Here is a 14,881-nt window from a genome sequence, read left to right on the forward strand (position 1 = left end):
CGGAGCCTTGTGCTGCCTAGCCCTTACTTACCAAGCCTGTGCTGTGAGGCTGTGGCTCAGTTTCCCTCTGTGCTGTCTATCAAGGGACGAACCACCAAATGTCTTAAATCCACTTTGTATCGCATTGTTTTTCGTGCCAAGTCCGTATGTGCTGTGACTCCGTGTATGACCGCTCAGCTCCGTTGGCCATGGCCTGGATGGCTCTTGTGTCTCTCCTCACCCTGCTCCCACCCCATACCCCGAAATAAAGTACAGGATTTGACTGGCATTCCGTGTTTGAGTCTGACTCTGTCTGTGCCTCACACTCAGTCATCTCCGGGCGGTCAGCCTGCCCCAAGGAAAGGAGTCCAAAGGCCCCGCCCCGCGTATGCCGCGCCCCCTGCCCGATCAGAACCGGTCTGGTGGGTCATAGCTCCTCCCACTACACTGACCACGCCTTTCCCCGCCCTTCCCCCAGCCCTAAACAGAGGAGGAGGGATCCGACTCCGCCCCCTGCACCATGAGCCCGCCCCCACGCCCGCTTAGGCCTGAAGGGGATACACGCTCCGCCCACTTCCACCCTGCTCGAGAGGTTCCGCCCCCATGCCGGGACGCCGGGCTCCAGGGCCGGAGTCGGCTGGGGTAGAACCTGGCCCCACCACTGCGGCCTCAGCTCCCTGGAGTTGTGGCTGCAGGTGATAGCAGCTAGGTGGGCGCCATGGAATCCGACGCGACGCAGCCGCTGCTGGGCAAAGTGGGCCCGAGGTCCAGGTTAGAGGAGCTGGGCCAGAAGTGAGCCGGGGCAGGGGCGATTTGGGAAACCAGACTGGGGGTGGGGGGCTCCCGGGGCTGAGCGGGGCAGCTGCGGCCGCAGCGATCCCGTCCCTCACCTGCACTATCCCGCAGCTCCCGCCGGCCCTGGGGCCTCTTTCTGGCAGCCTTCGCCGCCACCTTGGGCCCTCTCAGCTCTGGCTTCGTCCTGGGCTACAGCTCCCCCGCCATCCCGAGCCTGCGGAGAACCGGACCCGAGCCACTCCAACTGGACGATGACGAGGCCTCCTGGTTCGGGGTAAGACCCCTACCCCCAAACCTGCTCCTGACCAGCTCCCACCTCCCCAGACCAAACGCTCCCCCTTCCCCCAGTCCTATGCTTCTCTTTGCTCCCGGCCCCGTCCTCAGCTTCTCCTCAGCTCCGTCCAGGACCCCCACCCCTATTTCTTCCCTCGCCTTCCCAGGAGCTGTCCCTTCTTCACACTCCTCCCTCAGCATTCCCCCCTTCAACAGGTAACCTTTCCCTGGTCCTGCAACTCCTCTCACCCTAAGCATATCTCCCAGGATCTGCCCTCTCCCACCAACCCCTCAACTCCCAGCAGAGGCCCCATTGCCCAACACATACCCTCCTGTTGCGAAAAATCTTAGACCATAAGTTCATATCTTATCTGAACTTTGTATGTTCCTCGGCTCCTAAAAAAGTGCTCTGCCCAAGGTTGATGGTTAATAAAATCAACTTTTCCATTTTTTTTAAACATGTGAATCAGCTCTGGTAACAGAGGCTGAAATTATCTGAAATCAAATGGAATTACAAAGATAAACCTGCATTGAAGACTTACTGTGCATTCCAAAGTTGAATATAAAGTTATTTTTGACTTATCCACTATGAGGAATTATCATAACCACTTATGGACTTCGTAAGAAGACCCTTATGTTTATTCTTCTTATTTTCCCACCCAAACACTGTTCTTAATGATTTAAGTGGTTTAATTTTTTTGTCTTCTTCTGAGTAGTCTCTGGTGACTATTGGAGCTGCTCTAGGAGGTGTGCTAGGTGGCTGGCTGGTAGACAAGGCTGGAAGGAAACTGACCCTGATGCTCTGCACAGTGCCTTTTGTTGGTGGCTTCACCCTGGTGATTGGGGCCCAGAACATATGGATGCTGTATGGGGGTCGCCTTCTGACTGGTCTGGCTAGTGGAGTCACTTCCCTTGTTGTCCCAGTGAGTCACATGTTAATCTCATCATCTGAAATAGTTTGGAAGAAAAGTAAGAAAACAAAACCTTTTCCCCTTGGAGGTGAAGTTGGGGAGAATTTCCGCTTCCTGGTGCAAATTTGACTGTTTCAAAGGCCAAACTAGTTAAGTAAATAGTAATAAGAAATTGCTTTCTGGAAAACACTTGGATACATCACAGGAATAGAGATTTTAAAACACTTGTGCCCTTGAATAATCTGGCAATAGAATGGCAATATATGGATAATGGTTATGGCCCAATTTAGTCTGGTTCACACAGTCGGGTGGCCCAGACTTGGAAAGAATAGCATTGTCATTTCAGATTACTTTAAAACTATCTGTTCACATTTATTACATGAAAGATCAGTATCACCCTGCTTGCAAGATTTTCTGGTCCTAAACCAGAACCACCGGTCCTTGGTCTCATTCTGGCCAGGTTCAGAGTCTTATACTGAACTGAACTTGTAAAAGTTTACTAGGATAAAACACACAGGTCATTATTTTAGAGCTGGAAAAGGGAATTTTGAGATCATGTAGTCGAGGGGTCAGCAAACTATGGTCTGGTCCTTGCTGTTTATTTTTATTCCTACCTGTTCTTGCGCAGGCCTTCAAGCTAAGAACAATTATTTAAATGATTTTTTAAAACTTTTATTGTTTTTAAAAATCTAAAAAGCGTTCTTTTAAAAAGCTAAAAAGCATTTAAAAATCTGAAAAGCTGAACACGAACTGGAGGCTGGGTGGATCTGGCTGTAGTTTGCTAACCCCTTATCTAGTAGGAATGAGGAAAACTAGGGCCAGGAGGCAAATCCACTTGCCTGTGTTTGCCCAACTAGTGACAGAACCACCATTTGAACCCAGGTCTTCTGACTCAAAATCTTAATACTACATCAGCTACTTCTTCTCTCAAACTTGATTATAATTCCGCCTTAGACTTTCTTATCCACTCCTATCTCCTTAAGCATTACAGGCTGGGATTTTTTTGGTTTGTTTCAGCCTGGGACTATGATGTCATTATCATTAGGGATAGAGAATTCCCTCTGTCTTGATCAGAGCAGCAACCATTCTACATAGTTGCCTGGGGGTACCAGAGGGGTTAAATGATAGACATCATGTTTCTGAAGTCAGATTTAATACATAACTCTGGACTTAAAATTAGAAAAAAAAAACTGGAGTTTGAAATCTGCCTCAATATCCTTATCTGTAAAATGCATATAGTGATAGTGCCTACTACCCAGAGTTGTTGTAAAGATAAAATGAGACAAGGTATATAAAGCGCTTGCAAATTTTAAAGCATGATATACTGTCAGGTATTACTAGAACCTCCTTTTTCTTGTCTCGTAGGCAATTCATCTTGAAAAAGTCAGGATTTACAGAAATTAAATCACAATTTGGATTCAACTTGATTTTTTTTTAGAGTAACACGTACCTTCTTGTTTACCAGCAGTCTTCAAAAATATGAAGGGTTGTCATATGGAAGAGAAATTTACATTTGTCCTCCTTGATCCCAGAGGATAAAACTAGGAATAATGCATATGAGTTTTAGAAAGGAGGCTTTCATCTCATTGTTAGGAAAGACTTTCTAATAATTAGTTATCCAAAAGGTAAATAAGCTTCACCTCCAAATGAAATTGGGAAGTAGGTAGCTAGGTGGTATAGTGGGTAGAGCACAGGCTTTGCAATCAGGATGGTCTGAGTTTGAATTCAGCCCAACACTTTTATTAGCTATGTGACACTGGGCAAGTCATTTAGCTTCTGCCTGTCTTATTTTCTTCATTTGTAAAATGAGGATGATAACAGCACCTACTTTACCGGGTTGTTGTAAGAATCAAATGAGTTAACATATATATGTAAAGCACTTTGTAAAACTTAAAGCACTATATTACATGCTAAGCTGTTATTATGGTTGTTTTTATTATTATTATTATTATCATTATTCCTAGTGGGTTCTGCCCATTGTGGGTCTTCGAAAAAAGACTGGATGACCACTTATTAGTAGAGACTAATTCTTAGCTTCTTGGTCATTTTAGGTTGAAATAGGACAGTCAGTCAACAAGCATTTATTTATTAAGCACCTACATATGTCAGGCACTATGCTAAGTGTTGGGGATATAAAGAAAGGCTCAACAAAACCTCTGCCTTCAGGGAGCTCACTTTCCAATGCCGGAGGCAACATGCAAATGACTTGGTAGCCCCTGGAGTTATCCCTTCCAACTAGATCCTTTGTGATTCTGGTATGATTTTTAATGTGTTTTCCACAGTTGAGGGGGGGGGCTTCATAAATAGGGGTTACAGAGTATGCTTTTAAAGCAGTGGGATATTATCTTTTTTCAGATGAATTTCATAGCTACAGCAAAAAAAACCTGATAACTTGCTTATTTTATTTACTTTCTTTGTTCAAAATTCTACACAAATGTGAGCTGAGTTATCGAATTGGTGTATGTAGGAAATGCAACTACTATTTAAAAGTTGGATTGTTTCTTTTTTTATTTTAGAACCTGGCCAGAATTTGTTTAAACATAAAGCTGGGTGTGCTGGGAAATACTTAAATAGCAGGCTTTCCAGAAAAAATCAATGCACGATAGTTTTAAATTTAATCTGAATTATTACATTTCTCCATTGCTTTAAGTTCAGATAATCAACAAAACAATAAGTCAAGCTCTGATTTGTAGTATTTGCTCATTTATGAGGTAAAAACGCTCAGCTTTCATCAGGTTTCAGTTGACTCTGGGACACTCCTGCTTGTCCCCACAGGGATTCAAAAAACCAGAGGATCCTGATGTTGGTTCTCAGGTTCCACTCCAGAAGAGTCAAAGGCTTGGGGGGCTCTGGAGGGGAGGAGTGGTTATGGGTTGGTTTCTTCATTTTCTCATGGTCCTTTTGGTTGATGCTTGATAATTTGGGATTGCCCTAATAGTCTTTATTTCTTAGGAGGGGAGGGAGGATAATAATGAAATAAGTTTATATGTTTCAGTCTATAAAATTGTTTTTAAAACAGGCTAACAACAATAATCTTTTTGTTAGAAGTTGTTACTCCAGTACTAGAGACTTAACTTTTAGAATCCTATATGATTCAGTTCCAGAGGACTCATGGTGAAAAACATGCTACCTGTGTCAAGATAGAGACCTGAGGACTCAATGCAGAATGAGGCATATTTGTTTTGGACATGGCCAATACAGAAATTTGTTTTTCTTGACTGTACATATTTCTAACAGGGTTTTGTTTTGCTTGTTTTCTTATTGAGGCAAGAGTGGGACAATAAAGTAAAATTGTATTTAAAAAATAAAATAATTTTTTAAAAATACAAGTGATATGATTGCCAGGCATGGATGCATGTACTGAAAATCCCTGCTGCTAGAGAGGCTGAGGCTGTTGGATATCTTGACTTTGGGAGTTCTGAGCTGCCATAGCACTAAATGGCCAATTAGGCGGCTCTATCAATATGGTAGGTCCCCAGGAGCTCAGGGCCACCAGCCTGAAGATGGGTGAACCAGCCTAGGTAAGAAAAATGGAGCCGGTTAAAGCTTCCATGCCAGTTGGGATTGGGCCTGTGAGTAGCTGCTGCACTCCCAGCCTGAGAGATAGGGAAATTCCATCCCAAAATAAATAACAATAATAATTAAAAAATAAATAACTGACAGACTGTAGTTGCAGAATAAGATATACATTTTCAGATTAACTGATGTATCATTTTGTTTTGTTTGACTGTCCTTATTTGTTATAGAAGGGGACTAATGTTTAAGGTTAGGTGGAAAGGGTAATGATCGAGATGCAAAAAAAGAAAGAGAAAGGTTCAGTGAATCATTTTGAAAAAAAGAAAAAAAGAGGCTAGGAGTTTTAGAAAGAAATATAGATAAGTGTTGGTATTATTATGTTAAATTTACCATTTAGTTTTTCAAAGAAATAATCTGTACATAATATATAATAGAGTTTCATGGTTTCCTATCTAATCTTTCTGTTCTTTGTATATGGAGATACATTAGTTGATGCTTATTAATTTCAATAAACATGGAAAAAAACTTAAAGGAAACTATGTGTGCAAATTATATTCAGAATTCCACCTACTTTGCATTAGTAGTTATTCACTTTTAATGCTTTCTGGGATACACAGGTCTATATTGCTGAAATATCTTACCCAGAAATCCGAGGACTGCTTGGCTCTTGTGTGCAGCTGATGGTCGTCATTGGGATCCTTGGAGCATATGTTGCAGGTACAGTTATCTGACCGTTAGCCATGAAAAAGCCTTAAAATTGTGTTGTACTTTTCAAAACGTTGTCACCAGATCCCTTAGCAATAATTCTCATCTCTTTAGAATTCTTAAGATTTACACCGTGCTTCATTCCACCAAGAAGTCAAGTGACATTTTAAGACCATGGGATATAGAGCTGAGAAGACCTTAGACATCATTTAGTCCAACTCTCACCTTTTATAGAGGAGGAAACAGAGACCCCTAGAGCTAAAAGGACTTGTTTAGGGTCCCAGAGGCACTCTTTCAGCAATGCCACATTGATCCTCAGAACAGCCTGGTGAGGTTGGAAGGGCAGGTATTATAATCCCCATTTTACAAATGAAGAAACTCAGGTTCAGACCATGGACTAAAAATTCGTGGCTCATTGTCCCCAAGTCCTGTGTTTTTCCACTATACCACCTTGTCTGTCCTATGCCAAGGGGGATGGTTGGGTTTTGTGGGCTGAATGGTAGTAGGCTTATTAGGTGGTTGCAGTAGGCCTAGCCATGAAGGTACTAGGGAAGGAAACTGAATGTCCCGTTTCTCTTTGGTGTGTGGACTAAAGGAATAAATCAGAAAAGTCAGGATTGTATGACAAAAATTTTTTGGAGACAATCGGGGTTAAGTGACTTGCCCAGGGCCACACAACTAGTAAGCGTTTGAGACCGAAATGGAACTCAGGTCCTCCTGACTCCAGGGTCAGTGCTTTACCCACTGCGTCATCTAGTTACCCTATAGATTATATGGGATTCTTGAGGTAGCATTGTTCTCAGAAGCATTCTTTATGCCTTCCCCTATCCTGTTCTTCCATCTCCTCCCCTCCACAGGGCTGGGGCTAGACTGGTGTTGGCTCGCCCTGCTGGGCTGTGTCCCACCTGTCTTCATGCTGCTGCTCATGTGTTTCATGCCTGAAACCCCAAGGTTCTTGCTGATTAAGCATAAGGAGCATGAAGCAGGGGCTGCAATCAGATTTCTGTGGGGGATAGATCAGGAGCAGGAAGCAGAAGAAGAGGAAGGCAGTGATATGGATCAGGTAAGGAGGTTGAAATTTATGCTCTGTTTCTGGTTAGCACTAAAAAGTTTCTTTATAATAGCTTCCCTTTCCATAGCACTGCTAGGTTTACAAAACATTTTTGCAAACAACTTGCCCTATAAGGTAAGTAATGCATGTATCATCAATCCCCATTGGAGAGAGAGACAGTGAGTGTTTTGGAGCCAGGACTCAAGCCAGAGCTTCTGTCTAAAAGCCCTCTCACTGTGCTGTCATACCATGCAGGCTTTTCACAAAAAAAAGGTCAGAACTGGGAGAGACCTTAGAGATTATCCAGTCCACCCCTTTTTCACACATGAAGAAACTGAGATCCATAGAGGTCCAAAGACTTGCCTAGGGTCATACAGCTAATAAGAGTAACAGCAGAATTTGAAACTCGGTCACCACTCCAAAGTGACACAGTATGTATACCACCAGCATGTGTGGGGTCGTGTAAATAATCCCACCGATATAACCATCTTTTCCTTTGTTCATAACAGATCCTCTCCCTGCCCATTACCTCCTGTGGAAGTCCTAGGAACCCTAACCAATGATCTTCAGTGATAATGAATGGGACTCACCCTCCCTATACTTTTCTGACCAAAACTAGCACAGTAGCAGAACTTTGGGGACCAAAGAGTGTTTTATTAAGCTCTGTAACTATAATGCTGAGGGAAAGATGAGTGCTTCATTAACATTTATCTGTTTGGTTACTAAAAAGTATTGCTAACCAAAAAGTCTGGGACGTAAACTTAGAGGGAAGTCAGATCATTGAGGCTGCTAAAAACAGGAAACCTTCGTCTAACAGAGGCTGGGTTTACCAGACACATGGTGAGAAAACCGGAGTTTTCATAAAGATTTTGTGCAGACTCAGCCTTTACTCATGAATGGAGAATCCATACTAATTACCTCATAAGGCAGCCAGTTCAACTTTTTGACAATTCTGACTTCTATGGAGCTGAAGTTTTCATTCTTATAACTTCCTCATGCTGCCATTTAGCGTGAATAGATCTCATCCCTCTTCCACATGATAATAGCTATCATGGCCCTAAAAAGTCTTCTTCTCCAGGCTAAACTCCCCAACTTCCTTCATCAGATAAATCCTCATGGCTTAACTACCAGTCCCATCAGTGTCTTTCCTGCAACAGAACATAGTATTCCAGATAGGGTCTGAGCAGGGCAGAGGAAACAGCAAGAAGAAATCAGACTAACTGAACTAGCACTTCAGCCCAAAGGTCACTGCTTGCTTGGTGGGTGTTATTTTGACCACATTTCAATATCAAGTATCTTCTTTTTTTGTGACCACCACACCCCACCCCACCCCAAAAGTGACAAACCATATAATTTAGTGGAAAAACAGCTTTCCCTCCTGCCATTGGGAGTCTTTAGAGTGAGCCTGGATTGTGGCTCCACCAGCTTGCTAATATGACTGACAACTCTTTTCATTCTTCATATCCTCAGTTTCTTCATCTTTTTCCTATAAGGGCACTGAAACAGATGGTCTTCCAACAGTGATCTCAAACTTAGATGGAAATGGGGACCATAAATCCATACAAAAGGATCACTTCAGGCTACATATTAACTTAGTTTTAAAACGTGATATTATCTACATCTTATTGTATTTTTATTTATTTAATAAAGTATTTCCCAATTACATTTTGATCTGGTTCAGGTGCACTCAGGAGTGTTGGGGGCTGCATGTTTGACAGCTCTGGTCTTCATGGTCCCTTACAAGTCTAAAATTCTTATTTTTAATGTAATATTAAGTGAAAATGCCTATTTCTGAAACAGGGATTTCATCTGGCAAGGTTGAAGAATCCAGCAGTTTACAAGCCGTTTCTCATCGGTGTGTCTCTGATGGCTTTCCAGCAGTTCTCAGGGATCAATGCGATGATGTTTTATGCAGAGACAATTTTTGAACAAGCCAACTTTAAGGTAGAAGTTGACCTGATGAGCTTGGTTGATTTACTGTGATCTTTCTCTAAAATATCCTTGTTGGTCAGTGGAGGTGGTACTTGTGACAGGCTCTTGAATATTCTGTAGAAATGTTACATCCTTTGTTATGAAAATCTCTCCAAATTTGCTCTTTCTTGGAGATGTTAATGCCCTGGATCCTCTGTCTCCTGTCCAGGACAGTAGCCTTGCCTCAGTCATTGTGGGGGTCCTGCAAGTGGTCTTCACCGCCATAGCTGCCCTTGTCATGGACAGAGCCGGCCGGAAGATACTTCTGTTGCTATCAGGTGAGATGAACACAGTCCCAGGCCTTACCAGCCTCTGTAAGGAAATGAAATCAGTTGCGCTAGAATTCTCAGAACACTTGGCATCTCAGTCTTTGGATCAGTGTTGATGGACCAGATTGGGGACCCTTATGGTCAAAGAGAACTAATTGTCTGATCTTATAGACTCAGAACTTTCAGGATCTTTCCCATTTATGAGTTTGGACCTAAGCCTAGGGATCCTTTCTCAGTTCTACACAAGAGAGGCAAGGCCTTGCTGTGGCCAACCTTAGAGATATAGAGAGTGGGATGTAAGTTTTATTAGCTCTAAAGCAAGGTTTCTTAACTTTTTTTGTGTCCTGGACCCCATTGGCTCCTCAGAATAGTACAATAATAATCAATAATCAATAAATATTTATTTTTATTAATTAATTTTTATTTTTCAGCATTTACTTCCACAAGATTTTGAGTTCCAAATTTTCTTCCCATCTCTCCCCTCCCCCCACCCCAAGGTGGTGGGTCACCCCTTTGTCCAATCTGCCTCCCTTCTGTTACTGCCTCACCCTTCTCTTATCCCCTTCCCTTCTATTTTCCTGTGGGGCAAGACAGATTTGTATACTCCATTGCCTGTATATCTTATTTCCCAGTTGCATGTAAAAACAATTTTTAACATTCGTTTTTAACTTTGAGTTCCACATTCTCTCCCTTCCTCCCTCCCCACCTACCCTCATTGAGAAGGCAAGTAGTTTGATATAAGTTATACATATGTAAGTCATGCAAAACACTTCCATAACAGTCATGTTGTGAAAGACTAACCATATTTCCCTCCATCCTGTCCTGCCCTCCATTTATTCTATTCTCTCCTTTGACCTGTCCCGCCTCAGAAGTGTTTGCTTCTGATTACCCCCTCCACCAATCTGCCATCTCTTCTATCATCCTCCCCTCTCTTACCCTCTTCCCCCCTGTTTCCCTGTAGGGTAAGATAGATATCCATACCCAATTGAGTGTGTATGTTATTCCCCTCTTAAGCCAAATCCAATGAGAGTAAGGTTCACTCATTCCCTTTCACCTCCCCCCTCTTTGCCTCCATTGTAAAAGCTGGCTCTTGTCTCTTTTATGTGAAATGATTTGCTACATTCTATCTCTCCCTTTCTCCTTCTCCCAGTAGGTTCCTCTCTCACCCCTTAATTGTAATAAACATTTATTAAGCCCCTATGTGCCAGGCACTCTGCTAAGCCCTGGGGATTCCAATAAAGAAAGAAAAAGACAGCTCCTGCCTTCAAGAAGCTTACAATCTAACACATTTAATACATAAAATTACAAAGGAAACCAATTATATTGAAATACAGTTGTTAAGATATTTAAAAAGCAAGTTCACAGATTCCAGGTTAAGAACACCTGCTTTAAAATTTTCCAGGCTGATTAAGGTGTAAGTTCCTCTAAGAGAACCCAGAACCCTGACTCATGGGTTATGGGGCAGCTAGGTGATGCAGGAGATAAAGCCCTGGGCCCAGAGTCAGGAAGGCTTGAGTTCAAGTCATTTGACCCCAGACACTTGCTAGCTGTGTGACCCTGGGCAAGTCACTTAACCGCCATCTACCTCAGGTTCCTCAACTTTAAAACAGGGATAATAGTAGCGCCTATCTATGTGCCCAGGTGGTTGTGAGCATCAAATGGGATAGTATTTGTAAAAACACATGGCACAGTGCCTGGCACATAGGTAGTACAATAGAAATACTTGTTTCCTTTCTAATGGGTCCAAGCAGCTCATAACATTAAAGGAAATGACACCAGCTTGCATTTTATAGCAATTTAAGATTTCAGAGCATTTTCCTTACAACAGTCCTATGAAGTAAATGTTACAGGTGTTATCTCTCTTTCTAGAAATGAGGAAACAAACTTGGATTTCCCTCACTGGATATCCAATCCCTATCCCTGTTTTAACACTTGCTCTGTGGAAGAGAATCATTTAACAATGTTCTGTACCCACCCACAAATCTGGAGGTGCTTGATTAGCTTAGATGTTTGGGTCACCACCCAGGGTCTTTCCCTCAAAGCTATCTGCTCCAGAATAAAGGCCACACCTTTAATGCGAGGGTTGGCAGTAAGACACCTAGCCCTAACTCTGTGGATCTCATGATCCCCTTTCCTGTACCAACTCCTATTGGTGAGTGATATGAAGAGCTCAGTCACAAGGAATCTTATCTCCCTGTGGCAGGATAAACTTCTCTCGTCTTGAAGCAACAATGATAGCTTATACACGTACAACCACAAGAAAAAAACGAGAAAAGCATGAAGAATAGCTCTGCTGGAGTCTTGCTCTGTCACAGCTTTGTTTTATTTTTGTTTTTTTCAAAGGGCTTCTGACCCAGGCCCAGACTTCTTTCTATTGATTGTTCTCTTCCCCCTGCAGGTGCTATCATGGCCGTGAGCTGCATGCTGTTTGGTATCTACTTTAAAATTTCTCTTCAGAGTCCTAACAACTCTTCGAATCCTGACCTCCTCACATATTTGAATCCAGAGTCTGTAGGAGACAACTCTGGACTGCCATGGCTAGCTGTGTTTAGCATGGCATTCTTCCTCATAGGTAAGAGGGTGTCAGATGGTTCTTTGTGAGGGTCTGACAGGGTGGCCTTGTCAGGCTGTAATTACTATCCTGACTTTCACCCATCTTTTCTCCATGTAGACTCTGACCCTTCTATGCCATCTAAATGTTCTTCATGACCTGCTATTGGAAAATTTCATCTGCCTACGGCCAACTTTACGCTATGGTTTTGGTGATCTTCTATTTCTTTGCAATTTCAGGTTTTTCTCTAGGCTGGGGTCCTATCCCCTGGTTGCTGATGTCTGAAATATTCCCCCTCCAAGTCAAGGGGCTGGCCAGTGGTGTTTGTGTACTCACCAGCTGGATCATGGCCTTTCTGGTGACAAAAGAATTCAGTAGCCTCATGGTAAGACCCTCCTGTGACCTGGGGGCGGGCTTTTACTTCTTCTTGTGATAGAAAAAGAAAAAAGAAAAACATACATTAAAGTATCCAAATTCTATAGTAGTTTATTGTGATTTCAAAGTGCAGCAAACATAATGTCATATGTATATGACACAGAACCTGGCCATAATCACATGAGACAGTAGAAGGGTACAGGGAACAAGAATGTGGTCAGGTAGGTGGAAGAAGCAAGGGGAAGATCCTTGTTTTGCACCTTGGCATTCTAATCTTTTGCACCAGTCCCCATTTGTAAGGTATATATCAGTAGCAATGCATTCTGGTCACTTGCCTAAGTTTGGTATTTGGAATTTCGGAGGCATTTTGCTATGAAATACTATAAATAACGGTTAGACTCCCAGGACTACCTACAAAAACCTGATCACCTGGTAATGTAACTGAAATACTCCTAAGTGCATTCTCCTAAGGTCTGGGTAGCATCAACAGTCATTAATATTGAGGAAAGCAATTTGTAAGCCTTGAAGTGCTAGGTAAATGTGAATTGCTATTATCTTTTTTAAAAATTTTTTATCATGATTGGGTCCACTCTCAATTAGTCATGGATAACTGGGCCCTTACCACTGTACTGTAACCATCTGACTGATTCCCTGTCACACTCCTCACAACCTTCTCCCCCAGCATTTCCATTTAGTTTTTTGGATCTAGTGTTCAAATTTTATTTTGTTTTTCTTCTATTTTTAGCATTCCCTGACACTAGCCCACTCTCAATAGATGGCTTCACTTCTTTATTAAGAACAAGGCTACCCAAAAGGATCTCCTTCAACATTATCCCCATACCCCTAAATCTCTGACATTTTCTTCTTTCACAGGGCTAAGCGACCTTCCTCCACCTATGACCTCAATGCCATTCTTTCCTATCTTCTCCTAGATTCATTCCCTCATCCTCATGCAGCTTCAATTTCTCCCTCTCCTGGCTTCTGCCTCTACTTGCTGCTCAGATCTTCCCTTTTCTTAAAAAAAAAAAAGTCTCATCCCTGCTACCTCCTACTCAAATTCTCCTCTTTCCTCCCCTTGACTACAAAAATTCTAGAAGGTAAAAAGTCATCAACCTCCAGGCTGCTTCCTAGGGGTCCATGTGTCTGCTGGTCATTTACCCTACATAAAACCAGTTTCCTAGCCACTAAAGGGCAACTGCCTCTCTATGACCCTCTTCTTCTATCTTCTACTATGTGGCTAAAATACTTCAGACTCACTTAGAATCAGCAGGCATTGTGTGCCTGGTATGTGCAGCCAGCTCTCCTCAGAGGGACAGTCACAGCCTGCAGAGAAGAGGGTTTCTTACTAAGGATGTTAATAGATAACATACTAAGTATGTTAATAGATTTCATTAACATTTCATTAACATACTACATATGGTAATAGATTTCTACTGTAGGGAGGGAAAGGTACTAAACCTTCCCATGTCCTGCTACCTAAGAGTTTAAATTGTTGGCCCTAGAGTTTGTGTTTTCTTTTTAAACTATGAGTTTTCTTTTTGTTTGCAGGGTGTTCTGACTCCATATGGAACGTTCTGGCTTTTCTCTTCCTTTTGTGCCCTCAATGTCATTTTCACATTATTCTTTGTTCCTGAAACAAAGGGAAAGACTTTAGAGCAAATTGAAGCTCATTTTCAAGGAAGGTGATGACCTTCGGACTGAGAGTGTCCTTGCCAAGCAAGGGAAGATTACCTGATCATAATGAAAGAATGGTGATTTGAACATGGGATTCTTCTATATCTCCCAATATGCATAAGCTCTCTCCAGAACTCTCAGGCCTTATCTGGAACTGAGAGACACAATACAGAATACGTGTGAAAACAAGTTTTTAATTGCTGCTAAATCTAGTCCAGGTAGATTTTTTCCCCCACAAACCATCTCCACAGTGGCCCAAGTGGTCTCATTCTTGAACAGGTTTTAGCCCAGTTATATGGGGTGGGGTCTAAGGTTCCTGTTGAAGTACATTCCCATTTAATTGGAATGGGGGGAGAGGAAAAACTACAGGAACCTTGAAATCTTAGCATTGGTCTCTTTTATCCATGTATTTTCCTTTGAAGAAGGAAAGAGATGAGAATCAATTATTATAACCATATTCCTCTCTTCAGACTAGCAAAGAAAGTGATATAGGAGGTGATTCCTGTCCTGATGATTTTTATCTTTGGCAATAATCTAATCAAGAACTATGTCTGTTTTCCTCAAATAAAATTTTTATTCTGAAAATCAGGTGGCAGCACTGCATTTCATGGGATATGGTAAAAATGAGGGAGTTGTGGGTAAGACCTTCCCAAAACACCTGGTAGCCTTACTATGTCCTGAGGAAGCCCTTTGGATAATGCATATCATTGTTAATGAAATCTCTAAAGCTTGTCCATTGATTCTAACTCTGCCCTCTGGGGCTAAGCAAAATCAGTTTAATCTCTCTTCCTGTGACAGCCTTTCTAATATT

At 42.3% G+C, this 14,881-nt stretch overlaps 1 protein-coding gene across 2 annotated transcripts; it reads left to right on the forward strand.

The window, feature by feature from the left end:
- Positions 1 to 586: 586 nt before the first annotated feature.
- Positions 587 to 14,649, forward strand: SLC2A8 (solute carrier family 2 member 8). Of its 2 annotated transcripts, none has more exons than XM_036752745.1 (10): positions 587 to 771; positions 886 to 1,048; positions 1,764 to 1,970; positions 6,092 to 6,191; positions 7,037 to 7,242; positions 9,031 to 9,174; positions 9,371 to 9,479; positions 11,869 to 12,042; positions 12,261 to 12,406; positions 13,945 to 14,649. In XM_036752745.1, the coding sequence occupies exons 1-10, from the start codon at positions 698 to 700 to the stop codon at positions 14,080 to 14,082; spliced, it is 1,461 nt and encodes a 486-aa protein (XP_036608640.1). In that variant the 5' UTR covers positions 587 to 697; the 3' UTR covers positions 14,083 to 14,649. The 2 variants fall into 2 exon arrangements, with proteins under 2 accessions (XP_036608640.1, XP_036608641.1); XM_036752746.1 differs by having other exon boundaries at positions 587 to 750.
- Positions 14,650 to 14,881: the final 232 nt, after the last annotated feature.

This window comes from Trichosurus vulpecula, chromosome 3 (genome assembly GCF_011100635.1).
Source record: "Trichosurus vulpecula isolate mTriVul1 chromosome 3, mTriVul1.pri, whole genome shotgun sequence".
Taxonomy (NCBI): domain Eukaryota; kingdom Metazoa; phylum Chordata; class Mammalia; order Diprotodontia; family Phalangeridae; genus Trichosurus; species Trichosurus vulpecula.